We start from the raw sequence: 24,276 nt of genomic DNA on the forward strand, positions 1-24,276 counted from the left end.
AAGGAGATGTTGTCCCCTCAGTCTAACCCTAACTGACATAACTGGAAGTTGAGCCAAAAGCCTCCTGGCCATGATTACCACCTGATTTTCAAACACCTTCCACATGGGGTTTTGTGTGGGGCAGGGCAACCTCATCCAAGAATGGCCTTGTCCTTGAACTGGAGGTCCCAAGACCCAAAGCCACAATCAGTCTTGCCAGGTTCCAGCTGAAGCCTCTTAGTCCACATTGGGACCCTAGCAGCTTCTAGGATAAGACAGACACTGTATCTGGAATGAGCATTACAATGAGAATGTATTTTATTCACTTTTCCAAAAATAAAATACAAATACAGAATGAAAACAAAACAAAACAAGAATTACAGAAAGACAGGCATGTACACACACAAAAATGTGTTCAACAAATATAAAATTAACAATAAACATATTACCTCCATCCTAGTTAAATGCTGTTTAGCTCTATGTCACACAAATCTAATTGGTTCGCTCACTTGCATTGTGAGTCTACACATAGTTACAGATTTTTCTTTTTTAATTAATATTTTTATTGCATGTTTTTCTTCATTTTACCTCCAGTTTCAACTTTGCAATGACGATATACCGATTATATCAGCAACTTGTAAAATATACATGATGTTATATATCCTAATTATGTCCACTTTTCTCTTATTCATACAATATAGTCAACATAAAAAAGAATAAAAAATATAGGAACTTGCACACAACAAACTTATATCTATTGTTTCTATGATTCTAACATAGTTCTCTCTACATTTATCATTCTATATATTTTAATTTACACTTTTGTACATTCTGGTAATAATATTGCTTACAATACGTATTCTTCTATATAGCTTTATACCTGTATTTATTTCTGGTTTGTTAATCATCTTTCATCATTAGCTTTCTAGTCTTTGCATCTATCATCTAACCAATTGTACCATAAGTCCCATATTAAATAATGGGACTCTCCTTGTTCTGCCCTGGGCAATGAGGTTCTGCTCGGGCAGCCAGTTAACTCCACGTTTAGGAATCTCTTTCAGACCACGTTTATTATCAGGCATCCTTAATAACAAAACTTACAGTTCAGTGTTAAGATTCTTCTGACTTTCCATGATCTGTCCCATCATGTAGTGTAAAAAGATGTTGATTTTATCCCCATGCTGAGCGAAGATGTAAAACGCTACTATTCCGGTTCACAAAGGCATTTAAACTGCCCGGCTATAAACTTTGTATGTGGGCAAGATGCCCCAGTGGCCAATCATAAACAGAGATGTGATCACATGTTGTGGAACTACATTTCCCACAAGGCAGTCTCTGCCTGCATTTCCCATGAGGTAGTTTCTTAAAGGAGACAGTTCTTAATTCCTACACTAGCTATATACTGCTGGGACAGCACAAGTGATGAAAGACCCCAAAATCTCTCTGGGTTCCAGCATGCAGGAAGGGCCTGAAGGGCTCCTCCTGAAAGTCCGACCTAATTCAGAAGGAGGCCGATCCCATCTTCTCTCCTCTTTCCTCATGCTGGGCGTGTCCCCTGCAAAGAGGAGGGAGAAAGTATCCAAGGGTTAGTTGGATCAAGACAGTCAGAGCCTGAGAGGTGCCGAAGGATCAGAGTTTGGGGGCAGTAAGACCCCTCTCCCAAGCCTTCTCCCCCAAATTCCTTACCTTCCAGTGTTTCAGGTGAATAGGAGAGAGAAGAGGGATTCCCAAAGCATCTTCACCCTCACTTGGTCCTTGGACCCCAAAGGGCCCCTCCCTCTCACCCCATACAGCCCCCACTGAGACCACTCACCTGCAAGGGGGCTGCTAAACAGTCTGATTGCTCCCTGGATTGGAGAGAAAGAGACAGAAGGAATCAATGTTCAGATCCAACAATATAATCCAATAGGGAGAGTTTCCCTTCTCCTCTGCAGAATCAACCAGTGCAAGGAAAGCGGATTTTGTGACACCCAGCCGGCTTTCCTGCCTAAATAGAACTCAGATTCTCGCCTGGAGCCCTCAGCACTAAGCCAAAGTGGGTGCAGTTATTCTTATTATTCCACTAGTAGAAAAATCAGAGGGACCCTAGGGAGGATGAATTAGGGGGAGGGGCTTTAAAAATTGGGACCCTCTCCCTCTTTTCATCCCCTCATCCCCCCAAAGTCTTGCAAAGGGACAGAATGGCTCATGCAGCAGCTGCTCCCTCCAACTTACCCTGGTCTGGATCCTTTGTCACTTGCTGGAAAAGAAAGAAAAAGGGGATGAGGGAGGATGTCTGTCTGTCTGTCTCTCCCTCCCTCCTTATAGGAACCTCAGCTCTTTCTGACTCCAGCTGCCTCCCTCCCTTTCTCTCTCCCACACAATAAAAATGCACAAATAACATGGAGAGAGTTTGAATCAAACTGCTTGGGTTAAAAGGCATTGGAAATAATTATTAAAATTTATTATTTACATCATACAGAAGCCAGAAGGCAGAGCTGGCCTAAAAAGATACAGATGGATTCAAATTTTTTTTTGTAACCAGTTGTGAGCCTTTGGGACAGGAGACCAAGAGGAGATCCAGCTGGCACCCCCCCCCCAAAGCTCCTTTCCCCTCAAAATGCCCCCTTTTCATCCCTACTTTTATAGAGCTTCTGACTCTCATTTGGCCAAGCCTTTCCTCTCGGCCTACTTGGGGAACAGAGCATGTCCTCAGTCAGAGGGACCTTCCACCACCTGTGTCTTCTCCTCTTCTTAAAGGTTCCTTCTCCCAGATGTTTCTCCTAGAGGACTCCACTTCTACTAATAGCCTGGCTGTAATGAAAAGGGGGCCCAACTTCCTCAGCCTGGTTCTTAGCATGAAGAGGAAGACACATATATACACACACCCCTCTCAAATAATGGTGCCTCTGGTCTCTTCTCTAAGTTGGAGATTACATGGAAAGAGGGCAAATCACTCACTTGGTGCTGCTTTGTAGTCATCTTGACGTCTCTCTGCAAGAATAAAAAACAGTGAAAGCGCAAAAGAATCCACCAGAGATCATCCAAACTTTCCCTCTGTAGGAGCAAGAACTCCAGATGCTTCACTGTCACTTAGTCCCATCAACCAAGACAGAAAGATCTTCAAAATACAAATGTATCTCCTGATTTGCCCCAAGAGAGACCTGCTGCTGCCTCCGAGATGGATGGAGGGGAATTGGGGGAAGCAGAAGGAGCAGCTGGGAGGGGAGAAAGGTTTCCATGGAAATCCTTCTCTGCTGCTCTTTGACCAAAGCCTTTGAAAGGGACAGAACTGGGATGCCTCTTCCCAACTCAGAAGAAGACAGGACTGCCTGAATCTCAGACTCAGCTGAATAGAAACTGGAGTCCCAGCAAGAGGCAGAGATCTCAGATGCTCCCCTAGAGGGCTGGGAAAACAGGACAGAAGGAAGCCCAGAAGAAGCTCCCCAAAGGGAGAGACTTTGGAAGAATCTCCCCATCTTCCTTCCATCACCCCCCCTCCCAAAAAAGATACTTACTTAAGAATACCCGGATCGCAGCAATCGCACACGCCAGGACAAGGGCAGCCACAACGCAGCCAATGATGAGCCCCAGGTTGGATTTTGAATTGGTTGGTTCTGAATTGGGAGAAAGAGCAGATCATTGAAGGAGAACCCCAAACAATCTTCCCAACCAGGGAAGAGACCTCAAGAAGTGAAAGCTGGAAATACCCCAAATTAAAAACTCCATGGGCTCATTTTTGGGTCCTTCTCAAGGTAACATGAAGGCGCCTTGCTATCCGTTCTTAGAGGACGTGTCATCAGGATGCTGCCTTCTTCTCACACCAGCCCAGCATGAAGGCAACTGAATTCATCTTTAGCTTTTCCAATCAAAAACAGCCCTTTGCCACCTTCTGACTCATAGCAGCTTCCAAAACAAAAACTTCTCCAACACAATAATGTAAACAAAATTTGTTGACAAAACATTTTTGTTCTTTTTATTGGTTGCTCCAATAAGTCATGACTCTGAGTGGAATTGGGCAGCTCTGTACGCCATCTTTTTTCTCTTTCAGTTTGAGTGTTTTTGCATTTTATTATTTGAAGTAAAATAGTTCATGTCACCCAGCCTTTTTTTTTTTTAAATACACCCTTTCATTTTCTTTGTCCACTCCAGAAATAGCATAAAAATGGCAGAAATAGAATAAGGGAATAAGAGTTGGAAGGGACCTTGGAGGTCTTCCAGTCCAACCCTCTGCTCAAGCAGGAGGCCCTGTACCATTCCAGACAAATGGCTCTCCGGTCTCTTCTTAAAGGCCTCCAGCAATGGAGAACCCACAACTTCTGAAGGGAAGCCATCCCACAGATTAATTCTTCTCCCTGTCAGGAAATTTCTCCTCAGTTCTAGGTCTGGACTCCCTCTTTTTTGTGGAAACCCCTGAGAGATCGGAAGGTATCATGTCACCCCCAGTCCTTCTTCTCATTAAAGTAGAAATGCCCAATTCCTGCAACTGCTCTTCATATGTTTTAGCCTCCAGGCTCCTAATCATCTTTCTTGCTCTTCTCTGCACTCTTTCCAGAGTCTCAAAGTCTTTTGTATATCGTGGCCACCAAAAATGAATGAAGAATTCCAAGTATGGTCTTACCAAGGCATTATAAATTGGGATTGCTTAGTAGGGGGGGGGGAGCAGTTTTGAGGAGGGAACTTTAAATTTCTCTTGCACAAAACTCAGGATTCCCATTGTATAGCAACCTTGCCACTTGTGAATGGATGCTTGCTATAAACAACAACAAAAACCAAAGGAATATTTTGGTTGAGACAACTGTTACATTTGAATATTTCTTGTATTGTGATGACAGTCATCAATAAAAGATTTTGCAACTTTGGAAGTCAAGTGTAAAAATACGTCAAGGACACTTCTGAGCATATGCAGAGTTCTTTGAGAAAAGGCTTTTTCCCTTGGGTTCTATGCTGAGCCTCAGGAATTCATATATCATAAAATAATCTGCAACTTCTTTCTTAGAGCAGCAACCCAGAGGGACCTTTTGACCTTCAAAGCAGGAAAACAAAGTGAGTCTCTGATGGGGAAAATCTCAGACTCGGGAGCCTCTTTTCTGACTCCGGATGCCTCAGTCCAGCCTCTCTCGGCCTTTCCTGAAGGCAGCTGCACTTCATCCATTTTAGTCCAAATCTCCCTTCAGAAAAGGGGCTCCCAGACTCCTCCTGATTCTGGTTCTTTATGGGGATTGGAAACAAAAGGAAATCTGTCTCTGGGGCTCAGGGTCATTTCTGCTCTTCTGCTGGAGAAAAGAAACAGGGAAGGCCTAAGAGAGGATCGGAGGGAATTTCATCAGGATTGGTCAAGTATTGGGATGGGATTCTGTCCTTTCCATCACCCGAAGTCAGTTCTACGGTCTGGTCCCTGCAGCTTCACCTGCCTCAAATACTGGAAGGACCAATGGATGAAAGCTCAGCTATGCTCACTTCTGGATACAGCTGGGGTCAGATTTCTCTCCCACCACCCTCCAGCCTGCCAGAGAGCCCAGACTTCCCCTCCCTGCAGCCTCTCACCCTTCAGCTCCAAGTCCAGAGGCTCCTGCAGGCCGTCGTGCTCCACGTGGCACCGATAGCGGCTCCTCTCTTTGGGGTCGATCCGGACGCTGAGCCAATAGTGGTAGGTCCCATCCGCGTTGGGGGCCACAGACCCATGGAAGGTCTCTTCCAGCCATTCTTCCCCATCCCTTCTCCAGGAGGCATCAATGTCCCTGGGGTAGAAGCCATCCATGCGGCAGACGTGTGTCTCCATCCCATCCTCCACCTCCGTCCGGCTGCTCATTGTCACCTTTGGGGTCTCTGCAGAAACGGCACCCAAGAATTAACTCTGAGCCCCTCCACAGCCTGGAAGGTGGGTGGGAAACTTGGAGGGGCAGGAAAATCTCCCACCACTTAGTTTTAACCCAAAGATTTACATTCCACACTTGCAGCCTCTCCAAGACTTTTAGGAAATTATCCAGATCTGGAAAATGCTCAACCAGAACTCCTGATTTTGAGTCCTTCCCAGGGACTCAGCCTGAAAAACCTCGGGAAGCACATTGAGGCTCCAAGGAAATTCCTCTCTGACTGCTTTGAATTCTGAGTGATCTTGGGCTGCTCCCTTCAGGAGAAGGAAAGTGGAGATGGTCTTTTAGGTTCCCTTTCAAGACAACAACCACCAGTGACGTGCAATCAGGGGAGGCAGGAGAGGCAGGGCCTCACCACTGTCATCATGAAAAGAAATTTTTTTTAAAAGGAAATAGGCTAAGGTAGTTGCTGCCAGAGTCACAGTGGATGACTCTGCTTAGTGCTTAACTGTTAAAAAAGCCTCTAAAAAAGTGCCCTCTACAAGAGGAGGCGGTAGAATTACGTGCCTCATTTAGTCTGACTTTATGATTACTTGAGCAGAGTTAAGCAAGGGTTAAAAGCCGAAAAATTCCTTATGTAGATGAGGCACTTGGTTCTCTTGCCTCCTCCTGTAGAGGGCGTTTTTTTAGAGGCTTTTTTTAAACAGTTAAGCAGAGTCATCCATTGGGGACTCTGGCAGCAGCTAACCAAGCCTGACCTCAGCAGCTCTTGCCTTTTTCCTTTTACATTTTTACATTTTCATCATGGCAGACAACAGCAGAGATGAAATCCTCTGTGAAACAGCTGGAAAAGGTATGTGGGTCGGAGGGAGGGGGAGGAATTCAAAATTAATATAATTTGTAAGTAATTGTATTATTGTAAGTAATTTGTGTGTGTGTGTGTGTGTGTGTGTGTGTGTGTTTTACCCGCCTCTGCTGGCGGGCTGGCACTTTTTTATGTCAGACATAGCAGCAGGGCGTTTGGACATAGTGGCAGAGCTTTTGGACGCCCCTGCGCTATATCCGACATAGAGGTGGGACGCCTCTATGTCAGACATAGTGGCAGGGTGGCTTTTGCCTCTAGCGCCGGGGCGGCAGGGCAGCTTTTGCCCGCTTTCAAGAAAGCTTCTGCCAGATTGGGCACCTCCTGGGCTAACGCAAAATGACATTTTTTTTGCAACGCCGGGGCCGCTCCGCTCTGCAATCCGAAACTGCGGCCGAAATGATTGGTTTGTCCAAAACCAGCTGTTCATTGCAGCCTGACGCACATCCCCCTCTCTCCCATCCCCCGGCTTGCAGATCCGGGGCAACGACCGCTTGGAAGACTGATCACCAAGGGTGGGAGGGAGGATCGTGGAGCCCTGCTTGTCCTACATATCGAGGTTCTTGTGCGGTGGCAGACCGGCAAGGAGTTGGGGGTGGAGCATCTTGCTGAATCGAGCCCCGCAGACATCATCAACCCCCGGCCGGGCTCTGGGGAGCTGAGCGGGATCCCCCTGGGGAGACCCTTTGCCCGCGGTGCACCTTGACGCAGAGGGGAGGGGCAAGGCAAGAAGGCAAGGGCGCTCCCCGGCAGTCAAAGAAGGCAGGTGGCATGGAGGGGACGCTCCGGAGCATCGCCCCTGCCTGGCTGGATGGCTGCCTCCCGCTCCCACCACCTTTCACTTCCGCTGCTTTGCGCCGCTTGCCCACGATCCAGCTCCAGGTCAGTGCCGTTCCTGCCCAACGGGGCTCCACGATCGCAGCCAGGCAGGCAAGCAGCAGCGGCTGGGCAGAAGGAGTGCAGTGCTTGAGCCACCCGACGGACGGACGGGCGAGCCAACTCCAGAGTCTTCCTCTCCTTCTTCCCCCCCTTCTCCTCCACCTCTTTCTCCAACTCTGTGGTCTGCTCCGCAGTCCCCTCCCCATTCCCGTCTCTCACACGACCCACGCAGGGGCTTCCCGGGCTGCCCCTGACCCTGCTCCATTCCTTCCTGGGGCCTGCAGGGTTTCCCCGCAAAGCTTCCAGGGAAAGTTTTCTTGAAAGCGGGCAAAAGCCACTGCGGCGCTAGAGGCAAAAGTCGCCCTGCCGCTATGTCTGACATAGAGGTGTCCCGCCTCTATGTCGGACATAGCGCCGGGGCGGCAGGGTGGCTTTTGCCTGCTTGCCTCACCAGCCATAAACTTCACGGCACATCACTGACAACCACACAGAAGATTCTCCCTACATTTTGCCTCCTCTTCTGCTCCCCTGAAGCTGAGGCTGCTCCAGGCCTCTTTCCAAGGGACACAACCCCAATTTTAAGAGGAAGAGAGATCAAAGGGAATCTCACAGGGATCAATTGGGAAACGAGATTTTGTCTCTCAAAAGTGGAGGGGGGAGCAGTGAGAGGTTGATGCCAATGGAAGGGAGAGAGGATCCTCCCCGGGCAGGGAGGGGCTGTTGGCAATCATCAGTGGGGGCTTCTATTTGCAATTCCCCCATTGATCCTAATCTCATCCATCTGATTCTGCAGGGATGAAGGACTCCAGAGGGGAGGGGTGGACCTAGGGGAGAGGGGGGGGGGGTCTACATGCAAGAGGTGCTGGAAGAGGAGGGGGGATTCCCACCAGGGGAAACAGGCTAAAGACCAGGGGCCCAAAGGGGCTGAATGTGTACAGGAGATCCAGCCATAAAGGAGGAAAGTCCAGTCTGGATCCAGATGCTCACCTGTCCTCAGCAGTGTCTCATTCCCATAGGACAGGTGCTTCTCCAGCCACTCAATGCAGGTTTCCTCCAGGTTGGACTTCTTTCCTTGATTCCATCCTGGAATAGCATCCCATTTCCTCTTGGTGATCTGGGCCTGAGGGTCAGGAGCCACCCAGGTGAGGGTCTCCTTGTCGAAGGTGATGAAGGTCCTCCCTTCATAGCCATACTGGATAAACCCTCTTTTTCTCTTGTCTCTCTGGAGCTCACAGCCACAAATCAGCTGCCATGTGTGAAGGCCTAAAAGACAGACAGGAGGATGGTTTGGGGAGTCCTCAAGATAGACAGAGACCCCCTCCCTGTAGTGACCTTGACACAGGCACTGACACCCCCATTTCCTCCCAAGCATTCAAGGGAAAGAAATCCCCATCAGTAATTGCCCTTTTCCCTTCCCTCTAACAGCATCCCTGCATTTCCCCCCCAGGATGCAGCCCCTGAAGCTCCCCAGAAAAAGGGAATCTGGAAAAGCCAGCAGAGGATCCCAAGGGAGACAGAGAAAAGAAGGAGTCGTAAAGAAACGGAAGGACAGAGAATCTTCCATCTTTCCTTCTGCCATTCCTCCGCAGGGGGAACTCTTGTGGGGGGGAGGAAGGGATCCCCGAGGGGGAACAGTTGCTTGAACCTGCAGCTGCAAAGAGGGAATTATAATCTTGTGCCTCAAAGAAGATCTGCTCGATCTAGAAAAAGCTTGCAGGGATCCCTGTGACAATAAATCTTGCTCTGTGTTCACAAATAGCACCAAGTCACAAGGGCTGGTTCCCACTTTGGGCTAAGCAAAAACAAACCATGGTTTAGTGCAATGTGGGAATGAAGTCTTGAATCTAAGGGAAAACCACCTGGAAGTAGAGTTGAACTAAACTGATCAGTCCTCTCCTTTCCTCTCCACACCCAGGAATGACAGGTGAGGGGATCCTTTCTCTGAATCTTCTGCTCAGCCAGAGAACTTCCCTTTGGAGGAAGAGGAAGATCCTCGGGAGATCTAGTCTGATCTTTCCCTCGAGAGGGGATTCCCTGATCTCCCCATGGAAAAAATAGTTCTGGATTTCTGTCCAAGAAGAATCTCCTGCCATTCACAGGAAAGCACTAAATATTTGGCTGCAGTTTTTAACTTCCGAGAACAAATTCTATCATTCCAGAAGCATCAAAAGCTAAGACAGAAATTGCCTCCTTGAATTTAATATTTGTGCAGCAAAAAGAAAGCAGCAGCTTCAGGCACCTGATCGCAGCTGACAGTTGCGTTTGGGAGCGGAGGTGGCGGCAGCGGAAGCGGGCACAGATGGGATGTCCTCGTCTGCTGAGTAGAAGGAGGCGGCGGGGATGCGTTGCTAGGCGGCCGGCAGGGGGAAGGTGGGTGCGGTGCTGCCACACTTGCCCTTGAGGCTTTTCTTATGGACATGTTGGCTGGTGCTGCTTCAGGGCGTCCCGGGCGCCGGCTCCTCTGAGTGCAGCCCATTCCCAAGAAGACCGTTTTCTTTTTTAAAATGCTTCCGCAGACGATCTTGAAAACTTGCAAGGTTGCTTTGGGAGGGGGAAGACAGGCAGCATTCCCCCACCCCATCCCCGGTTGCCTGCAGCCTCGGAGCCTTCTCACTGTGCAACTTACACAGTGAGATTTTCTTTACTGTGCAAAGGCTTGCTTTAAGGCTGCAGGCTCCGAGGCTGCGGGCACCAGGGGGCAGGGGGAAATCTGTCCCCTTCCAAAGCAACCTTGCAGGTTTTCAAGATCATCCGGAGAGGCGTTTTTTAAAAAGAAAAACCCTACAGGCACCCAGCGACAGGGGCCAGGAGTGATACCGGCATTCCCGGAAGTTAATTAGTTCCAGATTCACCGACCATCACCCCAAACTAGGGTGATCCAGGAGGAACCCACCCTTGCACCAGACCCATCACTCACCTTCGCTCTGATTGTAGAGACTCCTCAGGTTCTCCAAGTGTCCTCTGGACATCTCCTCATGGCCACGTGATTTCTGTGTCTCTGTCTCCCAGTATTGGGGATCCTCCTTCCCCAACTTCTCCACCCAGGAGGCTCGAGGCTGTAGCCTCTGGCTGTGGCTGTCGTAGTGAACGAAGACCTGATCATCCACGTATCCCAGAGTGACAAAGTAAGGCTGCTGCCCCTGACTGGGGTCCGAGATGGAGGTGTAGAAATACTTCAGGGAGTGGGAGGAGGCGCCTGGAAGGGAGACAGAAGAGTTACGGGGCTTCAGTCAAGGACCTGGATACCATGGAGGCTCCCATCTGAGGCTTTGGGGAGGAAGAAGGAGGAAGAGGAAGAAGAAGAGAGCTGGGGGAGGAGGAGGAAGGGGGAAAGGAGGGGGGAGATGGGGGGAGAAGGAAGAAGGGGGAGATGGGGAGAGAGGAGGCAGGAGGCAGGAGGTGGAATGAGGGAGCGAACGAGAGGGAAAGAAGAAGCTTCTAGAGGGCCTGAAGGGTTGGAGGGCAGGTAAGGTGGGGGTGAGAGAGGAGAGGAAGGTTAGGTCCCCTAAACGTCACCTGCCCCAATTGTGTCCTTCCCCCTTCCAGCAAGGCCTCCCTCAAATCCCCTTCTGGATTGCTCAGTCTCTGCCCAAGGAGACTGCAGTGGCCCCGCAGGTAAAAGAGGGGATTCCACCCCCAGAAGCTCAAAAGCAGCAGGAAATCCCACCTGGTCACCCCAACTTTCCATTTATATCACTGGGGGCCAAAGTGGCTGGTTAAAAGCTGCAGATGTTATAAAATGGGAGAGGGGGAATTTGGGTGAGACCAGAGGCCAATGTGAACCCTCACCCTAACCTCAATATGGGGAGGCAAAGAGGGCAGAGAAGGGAGCAGCAATGAAGCCATGTAGCCTCCCAAATCTTCCTCCCGTCCCTCTCCCACCGCCCTGGACAATTCCCCCTCCCCTCCCAGAGTTCAGCCATCTGAGCAGGAGTTGGCCTTGAACCCAGGACTCCGAGGGGCTCCCCCTCCTTCCACAGGGAATCTCACTGGAATTATCCCAAGATTTCTTCATCTCAGCAACCCAGTTAGGGCCCCGGAACCATCATTCCCGGAGGCTTTTCCTCTGAATCTCCCCCTTCACTTTCCCCAGAAGCTGCTCTGACCCTCGTCCTCCTCTGGGGCTCATCCTGCACTTTGTCAGCCCAAAGAAAGGCAGAAATGCCCCTCAGCCTCCTCGGGAGGGGATTGGGATCCTGCTCTCCAACCCTTCACAGGATCAGAGACTCTCAAGATAAAGGCCTAAATCAGAGTTTCTCAGACTCAGCCATTTGGACTTCAATTCCCAGAATTCCCCTCATTCCCAGAAATCCATGGGCCTCTCCACCCTGTCCTGTCCCGCCCTACCAACTCAAAACTCAAAAGTGAATTTTGCTCCATTTTACAAATTTTCTTGCCAGAGTTGTTAAATGAATCCTTGCAGTTGTTAAATTAATAACCTGGGTGTTAAGTGAATCTGGCTTCTACATTAACTTTGTTTGTCAGAATGTTGCAAAATGGGGTCATGTGATATGGGGAGACTGCAACCATCATAAATACGAATCACTTGCCAAGCATCCAAATCTCAGTCATGTGACAATGAGTATGCTAAAATTGTCATAAGTGTAAAAAATTGTAATTCTGTCACTATTTTCAATGACATTGCAACTTTGAACAGTCACTAAATGAGCGGTTGTAAGTCCAGGACTACCTGTGGTCCTTCTGCCCATTCCCTGCAGTATGGCCTCCCAGTCCTTCCCAGTCCAAGGCAAAGGCCTGGGCCACCTCCTTCCCGCTTCTCCCCACAATCTTGGAGGCTTCTCAGAGCTTTTGGGGAGAGGGAGCCCCAGATCCACTTCCTGCTCTGGGGAGATTTCAGGATCCAAAGGGATCAGAGCTTTTCTCCAACAGAAGGAGGGGGGATCGGACTCTCCGTGATCCAGAACCCTTGTTTCTTTCCCTTGTGGGGCTGAGCAATGAGGAAGCCTCAAGTCTGCCTGAGAGGAGAAACGTCTGAATGGAACTCAGGTTGGATGTCCTCACAGTCAAGAAACCCTTTCATGTCAGTTTGGGCCTCTCTGTCTCCAAGAAAGCCGTTCATTTCATGCTCCCCATCCAGAGCTGCTCCTCTTCTTCTGCATATAACCAGCCTCTTTAATCATTAATATACTGATAGATTTCTGAAGCTGTTACATTCTTCAGATAGTTTCTCAGAGCAAAGAGCTAGGAACCCCCCAAGGCCCCTTCCTGATTCCTAAGGAATAATAAGTACATATTAAATATTTTGGATTCTGCAAACTGACCCATGCTGAGAGCTCCTGAAATGGAACGAGGAGGATTTTGGGTGGAAACATCCCTGCCTGTCCTAGAGAAAAGCTCTGGGGATTTGGGGGTTTAGGACGGAGGAGAAAGTGAACATAATAAAGGCCAGTCTTTAGAAACCTTATTCAAAGGAGCCTTTCTCTCTCTTCTCCTGTTGCATCCACAGGGCAGCCTTATCTCAAAGGTTCAGTCGGTGTTGGCCAAAACACTGAACTGATTCCAGAAACGAGCGGGTTCCCCCAGCATCAGACACTGCCAAAAGCCACCAAGCCCTCAAAAGACAGGAGAGGCGACCCAGGCAGAGGGGTTAGGAGGAAGACAGCCAGGACATCTGTGAATTTTCCTGATCATGTGCAAATGCAGCTTTCCCACAAGCCCCACTTTGGGGAGGGAAAGAACTGAGATTGGGGGCACCCAGGTAGACAGTATTGAGCTCTGGAGGAGCCACCCTTGACCTGCTCCCAGAGGGGCTCTCCTGGGGAGTGTGTAAATTGAGTAAATTGGATTGAAGACTTTTTTCTTCTCTGTCTTTCTTTTCTCTTTTTTATTCCTTTACTTTTTTTAGTGAGAGATTTTCACTTCTTTCCTCCTCCTTTTTTCTCTCCTCTCACTTTATTTATAATCTCTAATCTTCATAGGTTGATGTTTAAATTTTTGTGATATTAACTGGACTAGAATATAAAAGAAAAAATTTAGAAGATGAGTAGAAAAACAACACCCATTGGTTCTACAACAACAACCCCTGCCTCCTCACCTGCAGGAGGACAAAGATTAATACAATCGATGCTTCAACAAGAAAAGGAGAAGGGAGTAACTTTAGAGGTAATCATGCAAGCGATACAGAAATGACAAGCAGGAGCTGATAGTAAGGATGAAAAGTTAGACACCATTGTAAAGAAGACTGAGAGTATAGAAAAAAGAATTGAGACAATAGAGCAACAAAATCAAAGCATAGAACAAAAAGTTGCTAAAATTGAAGGAAAAATGGAAGATATGCAAAACTGGATGATGAAATACAAAGACAGAGTCCCAAAAATTGAAGAAAAGGTTCAACAAGAGGAGAAGACGGTTGAGGAGTTAGACAGCAGATTGAGTGACATGGAAAGGGAGAGCAGTGGAATATTAGGATGGGAGATGGATAGGTCTGAATTTTTCTTAAGATTTCAAAACATAGAAGAGGAAAGAGGAGAGAACCAAGTACAGATAATATCTGAGATATTGACAAACGTATTAGAGATATCCCCAGAGAAGATGATGGACGGCATAATGAAGCGCTCCGAGTACATACAAGATATGCAATGAGAAATGCTCTTTCAAGGGAAGTCCACGTAAGATTTACCAAGAAAGCAACCAAACTACAAATACTACGGAAAATGAGAGATAGAAAATTAGAATATAAAGGGGATTGTAGTTCTGAAACAAATTCCGAGAAGAGTGAGAGAGAAGAGAATATCAATTCTTGACTAAGGTTCTGATTAAAAAAGGTGTTAATTATAGATGGCTCATACCCGAAGGTCTATTATTTACATGGAAAGAACAAAGATATAGAATAGATACAATCGATAAGGCAGAAGTTTTCTATACAGAACATTTCAGAGAAATGGCTGAGAAAACTGAAAAAGATGAATTAGTGGCACAACTACTAATTGAGATTGAAAAAGTAGAAGGAGCCGTAGGCGGAATTGATAAAGAAGAAGGTGCAGTGGGTGGTATAAATAAATCTCAGAGAACAATGAGAACCCAGATCAACTAGAGCTATAAATCCTGTATATAAAGTATAAATATGGAGGGGGAAAAATGGTCACAATCAATATAAATGGACAACTCAGTAATTAAAAGAAAGAAAATATTTCACAAATTAGAAAAGTTAAAACTTGACATAATCTGCCTACAAGAAGTACATATTCAAAAGAGATATGAACACCTACTAACACAACCAAAGCTTGGGAAAATGTTTACCACACTGGCAAATTGTAAGAAAAGAGGAGTGATCTTCTATATTAAAGATAATATTCCAGCAAAACTAATCTATGCAGATGAAAAGGGAAGAATTTTGATGATGGGAATTATGGATAATATTAAAAAAATATTCCTAATTGGAATCTATGCTCCTAATGAAAAGCAAGATGAATTTTATAAAAATGCACAAAAAATCTCAGATTTGGGCTATGTTGATATTTGTATGATTGGAGATTTTAATGGCATTGTAAACCAGAAGATGGACTACAAAACATACAAAACAACAAAGTTAAATAGAAAACTGCTTCTGAAATCTTTCTTCAGGATTATAGATGAAATAATTTTAAAAGATATATGGAGAGAAAGAAATACTACAAAAGAACAATATACTTTTTATTCAAATAGACATTCATCATTTTCCAGAATTGATATGATATCAACAGAATTGATTTGCAATGTACAAGAAATTGAGATTGAAACAAGCACTTGGGCGGACCATAATCCAATCACAATCAAATGGAAAGGCCAAAGGACAAGATCTAGATGGACACTAAATAATATCATATTGAAAGAAAAAGACACTGTATAGAAAATGGAAAAAGAATTGGCCTTTTTCTTTTAAAAAAAATAGAAAAGAAGATACATCAATGCAGAATCTTTGGAATACAATGAAGGCTGTTATTAGAGATCTGATAATAGACTACACAAGGAAGAGAAATTCAAAGAAAAGACAAACGCATAAAGCCCTAGAGAACGATTATAAAATACTTGAAAAAGTGCTACAGAGATCGCCACAAAAAAAGATGTTAAAATAAAAATGGATACAATCAAACATAAAATGGATCTACTGGAAAAGGAAGAACTGGCACAAAACATTAGAGGCACTAAACAGAATTATTTTGAAAATGCAAATAAACCAGGCAGATGGTTGGCATATAAACTGAAAAAAGAGAGAGACGCGAAGAAAATATTCCAATTAAGAGATGAGCAATACAAATTCAGTATGGAAACACTGAGAAAAAAAAATTATACAAGACTACTATGTTAAGCTGTATGAACAAGAGAAAGTGGAAGAGGGAGGAGTTAAAAAGTATCTAAAGGATGCTAATCTTCCCCAGATATCAGACGAAACTAGAACAATGTTGGAAAGTAAAATAACAATGATGGAGCTAACGGAAGCACTTAAAAAACAAAATAATGGAAAAGCTCCAGGTCTGGATGGACTACCAGTGGAATTCTACAAAACATTTGAAGAAACCTTGTCTCTCCCACTCTTAGAAGTTATGAATGAAGTGATATCTGAGAGCAGAATACCTAAATCATGGTCAGAAGCATCCATTGCATTGCTACCCAAGGAGGAGACTGATTTAACACAAACCAAGAACTATCGACCAATCTCTTTATTAAATTCAGATTACAAGCTATTTGCATCTATATTAGCAGAGAGACTCAAAAGGGATTTAAATAGCTTTATCCACTCTGATCAAAATGGTTTTTTACCAGAGACAAATTAAAGACAATATGAGAATGATTTTGAATATTTTGGAATACTATGAGGCCTTGATGTTTCTTGATGCACAGCAGGCTTTTGACAATGTGAATTGGCAATTTATGTTTTTACAATTGGAACAGATGAATTTTGGTAAGAAATTTATCCAAACCATACAAATGGTATATTAGTTTAGTTTATTAAACTTGTATGCAGGCATATCATAAACAAACAGCAAAGATAATGGTAAATGGAGAATTGACAGATTCTATTGATATAAAGAGAGGTACGAGACAAGGTTACTTTTTGTCTTAACATTAGAAGTTTTAAATAGAAAGATTAGAGAAGAAGAAGAAGAAATAAAAGGAATGAAAATTTAAAAAAAGAATACAAGCTACAAGCGTTTGCAGATGATTTGGTTTTTATTCTTGAAGATCCACTAGACACAGCACCCAAATTGTAAGAAAGAATAGAGGAGTACGGAAAAGTAGCAGGTTTGAAAATAAATAAAGACAAAACAAAGATTTTGACAAAGAACATAACATTAAGACAAAAGGAAGAGTTGGCAGAAGCCTTGCAGATTCAAATCACAAGCAAGGTTAAATATTTGGGGATATACCTATCAACTAGACCTCTCAAGGAAGACAATTATACTAGACTAAAATAACAAATTGCGACTGACTTGATGAAATGGGAAAATCTATAACTATCAATGATAGGAAGAATTTCTACAATTAAAATGAACATTTTTCCAAGAATCTTATATCTGTTCCAGACAATCCCAATCAGATTGGACAAGGACTTTTTTGAAGATCTAAATAAAATAGTTTTGAAGTTTATTTGGCAAGGGAAAAAAGCAAGAATAAAACTCAAATTATTACAAGATGCTAGAATAAGAGGAGGATTGGGTTTACCTGACTGGGAGCTATATTATCAAGCAACAAACCTGATGTGGATTAAGGAGTGGATAACACTAAAAAACTCTGGATTATTGAATGTAGAGGGTCATGATTTACTGTTGGGATGGCATTCTTTTTATGGTATAAGGGAACTAAAGCACGTGGTTATTTTAGAAGACATTATATAAGGGAGGCTTTGCTATTAATTTGGGAAAAGGTTAAAAGATTACACTACTTAAAAACTGCAGTCTGGATATCAACGATTGAAGCATTTTCAACAGTTAGATATGTTGAAATACTGAATGCAGAGGGTGAACTCAAATCTATTCAAGAGTTGAAACAAGAAGGAATAGAAATGAATTGGTACTCATATGTACAGATACAATCTAAATATAATGAAGATAGAAAATCAAAAGGTCTTTACAACAAAAAGACTGAGTTAGATAAAATTTAACAGGTATTGATGAAAAAGTAATTAAATTTTTTTATGGATATTTATTAGAGGTTAAATTACAAGAGGAATAAGTTAAAGAAACCATGATAGCTTGGGGGGAAAACTTTGGGCATGGGATTGATTTAGAGAAATGGCAGAAATTGTGGTCTCAAAATTATAAAATGACAATGTCAACTACATATAGAGAAAATTTGTATAAGATTTTTTACAGGTGGCCTCTACCCCCAACGAGAATTGCAAGAATGTCCAAGAATAAATCAGAAAAGTGCTGGAAATGTCATCAGACACCGGGCTCATATTACCACATGTGGAGGACTTGTATTGAAGCTAAAAGATACTGGACTAAAATTCACATGTGGTTGGAGAAAATGATACACAAACACATAGATCTTAAACCAGAGTTTTTTTTACTGGGAATCATACCAAAAATCTATAATAAAGACTTAAAATATTTGATTGTAAATGTTTTAACAGCAGCTAGAATCGTATTTGCAAAAAACTGGAAAAATGAAACAATATCAAAACAGGAAGAAGTTATTCGAAAAATAATGGAGTGTGCTGAAATGAGCAAATTGACATTTGAAATTAGAGAACAAGACGAGCAATTTTATAAGATATGGGATTTGTTTTATCAGTGGCTGGGAAAAAAACCTGGAAATGAAAAATGTTTTACTTACGTTTTAATTGAAGGAGATAAGTGATAATATAATTATGTTGTTAAATAGATTAATAATGATACAATGAAAGACTGGTATATATATGAATTGAATAATTTAAAACTTTTTGTTTTAAAATGGATAACGATAATAATGAATCTATGTATATTTGATAGAGGATTGGTGATATAAAGTATAACCCTAAGTGTATATTATAAAGATATCCTGTTGTTGATAAATAATTTTAATAAGGAAGTAATTAAAAATTGGTATATATATGAAGTGAGTATTTAGAATACCTTGTTGAAAAATGAAGGAATAACATTTTTGTTTGAATGTATGATGTACAAGGACAATAATGAACATAAGCATGCTTGATGGATGATTGGTGGGATTATACGTAATTGAAAATAGTGATATATAAATATAAACAGTTGGTAAATTCTTTTACACTGTAAAAATATTCAGAATGGGAAAAGTGATTATATAAAGGTATATTGTTATTAAACAGAGATCAAGAATGTAAGGGAATTAGGTTTATTGAAATATTAATCATAATTGAATATATGTTGTACAATGAAAGTGAGGTATCTAGTTATATTAGACGGAAAATCTGTGATTGTATATGTAATTGAGAATAGGTAGGGATACAAAAACACTTGTAATCAAACGACATGCTGTATGTAATGGGTGAGAATTTTTTTATGTTGTTTTTTTATGTTTAAAAATAAAAAAATTGCAAAAAAAAGAAGTGAACTGAGGGAGGGGCGTGGCCTGCAGCACAGCAGTATGACGTGCACCTGAGGGGCTCCTGTGGGATCGTCGATATCACAGCTGTTGGGGCGTCTTTTTAGACTGAAGCTGTCCTGTAGAGACAGTGAACAAGAGAGGTACAGGCCAGTAAGTACAGGGAAAGCACAAATTCCCTGGTGTGCCTAGAAGAAGCCTCTCAACCTGGCGATTGTGAAAACGGCCATTGCGAGCCGATGAGAAGCTGAGTCAGCCACAAGAGAAAAGTGGAAGTAACCAGAGTGTGAATCGTCATCTGAGTTATACTTTAAAACAGTGGTTCTCAATCTTCCCAATGCTGCGACCGTTTAATACACTTCCTCGTGTTGTGGTGACCCCCAACCATAAAATTATTTTCATTGCTACTTCATAATTGTAATTATGCTACTGTTATGAATCGTAATGTAAATATCTGATATGCAGGATGTGTTTTCACTATTACAAATTCAACATAATTAAAGCATAGTGATTAATCACAAAAACAATATGTAATTATATGTTGTGAAATATTTATTTCTAATTACAAATAAATGAAATTTTGTCTTGAAGCATGATGTAGCATTTGTAACAGTCTTAATAGAATAACAGTAAACTACATTGCTACATTTTGCGACAGTATGAGAAATGTGAAATAGCAGAGCATTGTTTGGCGCATCCAACTCGTTGCACAGTTGCACAAAATATGGTGAAACTCACTTAATGATGCTCTTCCATAGCAACCAAAATTTTGGGTTCAATTGTGGTCATAAGTTCTCTTTCTTTTTTTTTCTTTCATCTCTCTCTCCCATTTTGTTTTTCTTTCTTTCTTTCTTTCTTTCTTTCTTTCTTTCTTCCTTCCTTTCTCTTTCTCTCTCTTTCTCTTTCTGTCTGTCTCACTCTGTGTGGCTCTTTGTCTCTCTCTCTCCCCCCTCCCTCCCTCTCTGTCCCTCTCTGTCATTTCCTCTGTGTGCCTGTCTGTATCTCTCTCTGTATCCTCTGACCTTCTCTCCTCCCTCCCCCCATCTCTGTCACTCTGTGTGTGTGTGTGTGTTTCTCACTCTGTCTGTGTGTGTGTGTCTCTCTCTCTTTTTGTCACTCTGTGTGTGCATCTGTCTGTCTGTCTGTCTTTCACTTACTCACTTAATCACTCACTCTGTGTATTTTTCTCTCTCTCTCTGTCACTCTGTGTGTGTATGTGTGTGTCTATCTGTCTTTCACTCACTCACTTAATCGCTCACTCTGTGTGTATGTGTCTCTCTGTGTGTGTCTCTCTCTGTCTGTCTGTCTCTCCTTCCCTCCCTCCCCCTCTGTATCTCTCCCTGCCTTTCTCTGTGTCTATCCATCTCTCTCTGATTCCCTCCCTCGCTCTCTGTCTCTCTCTCTCTCTCTCACACACACACACTCACACAGAAAGACACACACACACACACACATTGTGGTCACCTTGTTGAGTGTTCCAATCACATTTGAAACACTCAACAACTGGCCTGCATTTATGATTTTTTGCAGCATTCTGCAGTCATAGGACCAAAATATATGGTTAAAAGAACCTGGCAGCGGGGCTCCACAGAACATCCCAAGACCGATGCCACCACGTCTCCCCTCTTCGGGGTAGGTGGTCCTCTTCAGAAGGATGAGGTCCCACTGGTCCCCCCCCCCATGTTCTTCATCTTCCGGCCGCGGCCTCACACCATAGAAAACATAGGGGCGCGCACGCCCCGCGCAATTACAGCCCAGAGCAGGACCAAAGCCCCTCTTCCAACTGGCCCTTCCTCCCTCAGAGGGTCTTGGAGGGCTTTGGAGGGAAGCTTCTGCAGAAGCCCGGGCAAGTGAGAACAAGTTCCCACTGTTAACAAAGACTCCGAGGCTGTAATTTTGCCGGGTGGGGGGTGTGCGCCTATGTTTTCCACGGCATGGAGCCTCACCGAGGTTCTGCAAAGTCAGTGATGACTCCATAGCCCATCTGGGAAGACGAGGAATGCGAGGGGGACTCCGCCTCCCGCAAATGGGCTCCGGAGTCATCACTGGCCACCCAGAGCCTCGGCGCGGCTCCACACCATGGTGGAGGTGTGTGCACACACCCCATACAATTACAGCCTCAGAGACTTCATAATGGTGGGAACTTGTTCTCACTCACCTGGACTTCTGCAGAAGCTTCCCCCCCCCCCCGAAGCCCTCCGAGGGAGGAAGAGCCAGTTGGGAGAGGGGCTTTGGCGTGGGGCCTCGTCATTCTGAAGAGGATCTATCCCAAAGAGGGCAGATGTGGTGGCATCCGTCTTGGGATGCTCTGCGGAGCCCCCCAGGGAAAAAGGCTGTTGGGGGAATGGCTCTTTAACCATGCAGCTGTCAGAGAGAAGAGGGCAGCGTGCGCCCATGTCTTTGGTGACCCCTGTGAAAGGGTCGTTCGACTCCCAAAGGGGTCGCGGCCCACAGGTTGAGAACCGCTGGTCTAACAGAATAAAATACAGAGAGTTTTATTTTTACTATTGACTGCAATAGTGAGTCTTGGGAAGTCTGTAAAAGAAGAAACATTAAGAAAGCCTAGGGATTTTTTTTCCCTTTGGAGGCGGTGGGGCACGTTCCCCCTACTTTATTTCCTTTGCTATTGGTGGCTACTTGATGGGGGAGAGAAAGATCCAGCCCAGGACGTGAGATTCCCCATGTTTCCTCCCATCCCCCCACCCCCACCCCACGCCGTCGCCCCTAATGAAGAACTGGTTCAGCCCCTGGCTGCTCTCTGAGAGTCGGCGGTAGAAGTAGGACAGGGAGTGTGAAGGAGAGGCTGGAGAGGGAAGAGGGAGAAGAGCAGAATTGTGGGGTCTGTACTACAACACCATCCCCTTCAAGCGTTTATTAGAGAGGACTGTAAAGCAGAATCAAGCTGTACAGAAATCTAAGTGCTATTATCAGAAACAGCCCCTCCCCAACAGGTTCTCTAAAGTGGATCAAATGAGCTGAGGATCTTTCCAGTGAGGGCAAAGCTTGATGATAAGGGTGGAGCTGGATGGTGAGGACTTTGCCCAGGCAGGAGAAGGAAGGACCAGGAGAAAGACGGCAGGGCTGAAGTCTAAAAACTTCTCTTTTCACTTCTACTCTCTGTTCTCCCAGAAATAAAAATGGGGGCTGATTACAAATCAGTTACTAAAGATTTTAAAACCAGGATCGCTGAATCGCGAGAGGAGGAGGATTTTCCCTTCTGGGAAAGGCGTTTGGGACTGAGGGGGGAGGATGGGGGAGAGGAAGATCCAGCTCAGGACATGAGATCCCCTCCCCGTCTCTTTCCTTCCCTCCCCTCCCCGTCGCAAACTCACCGCAAAGAGTCCCAAGCACGAAGGACCCCAGCACAACTCCCAAGGACAAGAGGGTTAGCAGCATCGCTATCCAACCAGGCGCCCCCGTGCACCTCCAACCGAAGACGCCGTCCGTTAAGTCGTTTAGGCGCTGCCCCCGTCCCAATCTGCAAAAAAGTCCAACTCTGCCAAAATTCTCCGCTCCGTCCGGGTCCGCGAAGAAGAGAGAAAAAAACGCTGCTCTCTTATTGTCTTCCGGGGGTCCTGGAGGGAGGGAGGGAGGGGGGTCCCAGGGAGACGTTGTCCAGAACCAGGCAACGGTAGAGCTCAAACGTAATGGAGCCGAGGTTACTTTCTGCACCAAAACAGAAAGTTCTCTGCCCGTTCAAAGTCTGCGGATTTGTGGCATCACAATAATAAAAGTTTGTTTTGCACGGTAATAACAAGCGCAGTAATCTAATCTGGAGAATCCTGTGACTGGAGCTGGGACTCTCACTCAAGGACAGAGGGTCAGGTGGTGTTGCAGCCAAATCTGGGCAAAATGATTCCTAGCCAGGATTTCACCCAGTCCTCCAGTGGGAAGGGGCGGGTTTCAATGGAGAGAAGAGTCTAAGCCCCTCCCTCAATTAAAAAGTCTCGCTGGAAATTTTAGTCTTACCTTATTTTTATCTTTGGTTGAAAACCTTTGGAAAGTTATCCCACCCTTGAAACGAAATTGTGGGCAGTTTACACCGAACAAACAGCAATATGTACGCTTCAGGGAAACATAATAAAACCAAAAAAGAATAAAATGGAATAAAAAAGAGATCACACATCCTTCCACTCTGACTTACCCAGTGCTTGGGGGAACAGGAAGGTCCTTTGTGCCCTATAGAATTTTAAAAAAAAACAGGGGAGGCTTCTGCATCTTCAGGGGGGAGAGAAGTTCTCTGAGGAGGAGCTCCATCACCTGGACACAAAATACCAGAAGAAGACTGGAGAGAGGACTGCAGACTTAGCTCCAGGGATGGCTTGGAGAATGAATTTCATAGAGACTAAAAGAATAGCTCTTCACTCTTTGGGCCTGTCGCTCCCCAAAGCCCCCAGAAGGGACCCTCTCTCTGGGAGATGGAAAGGAGGCTCCCCTCCCATAGCTTTCACAGTCCCCCAAAAGATTGTGACCCTCCTTCTCCAAAGATGGAAACTTTGCTCCCAAGGGCCATAGCAATGGCTGAATAACCTCGGCATCACCCTAGAGCCAGTTTATCTTTCAGCTAAGATGCCAGAATGACCCAGATTAGGCATCTGTTGGGCTCTATTCACATGACACCCTTAGGCTCAAATGCCCCAGTCGTGTAGCTGGTTCTTTGCCTGGTGAGAAGCTTCTGGTGATTTCATGCACAATTGGCAGGGATCCCTCATCCCCAAACCTCCCTGTGGGATTTATAAGCAGGAGGTTTGAGGATGTAACAATGGAGTCAGGTAGAGCATTCCAGGCATTGACCACTCTGTTGCTGAAGTCCTATTTGGAGCGGTTTACCTTGAGTTTGTATCTATTGTTTGTGTGTGTATTATTGCAGTTGAAGCTGAAGTAGTCATTGACAGGTAGGACATTGTAGCAGACAATTTTGTGTACTACACTTAGGTCAGACCGTAGTTGGCATCGTTCAAGCCCAAAATTTTGAGCCTGGTGGCATAAGGGATTCTATTGTGAGCAGAGGAGTGGAGGACGCTTCTTGTGAAATACCTCTGGACTCGCTCAATCGTATTAATGTCTGATACACAGTGTGGAATTCAGGCAGATGAGCTGTATTCAAGAATTGGTCTGGCAAAGGTTTTGTATGCCCTAGTTAGCGGTACAATGTTACCGGAGAAGAAGCTTTTCAAAATTAGGTTAAAAAAATCTTAATATCATTTTGGTAATGCTGTTACAGTGAGCTCTGGGGCTTAGATCTTTTGAGATGAG

The 24,276-nt window shown here is 44.8% G+C and overlaps 1 protein-coding gene across 1 annotated transcript; it reads right to left on the bottom strand.

The window, feature by feature from the left end:
* Positions 1–131: 131 nt before the first annotated feature.
* On the bottom strand, positions 132–22,429 carry LOC116502582 (major histocompatibility complex class I-related gene protein-like). Its single transcript, XM_032208458.1, has 8 exons — positions 22,353–22,429; positions 10,433–10,711; positions 8,503–8,778; positions 5,506–5,787; positions 3,477–3,575; positions 2,920–2,952; positions 2,194–2,218; positions 132–267 (listed from the first exon to the last, which is right to left on the bottom strand). The coding sequence occupies exons 1-8, from the start codon at positions 22,414–22,416 to the stop codon at positions 132–134; spliced, it is 1,194 nt and encodes a 397-aa protein (XP_032064349.1). The 5' UTR covers positions 22,417–22,429.
* Between the last annotated feature and the right edge of the window lie 1,847 nt (positions 22,430–24,276).

Source organism: Thamnophis elegans, chromosome 2 (genome assembly GCF_009769535.1).
Source record: "Thamnophis elegans isolate rThaEle1 chromosome 2, rThaEle1.pri, whole genome shotgun sequence".
Classification (NCBI taxonomy): Eukaryota; Metazoa; Chordata; class Lepidosauria; order Squamata; family Colubridae; genus Thamnophis; species Thamnophis elegans.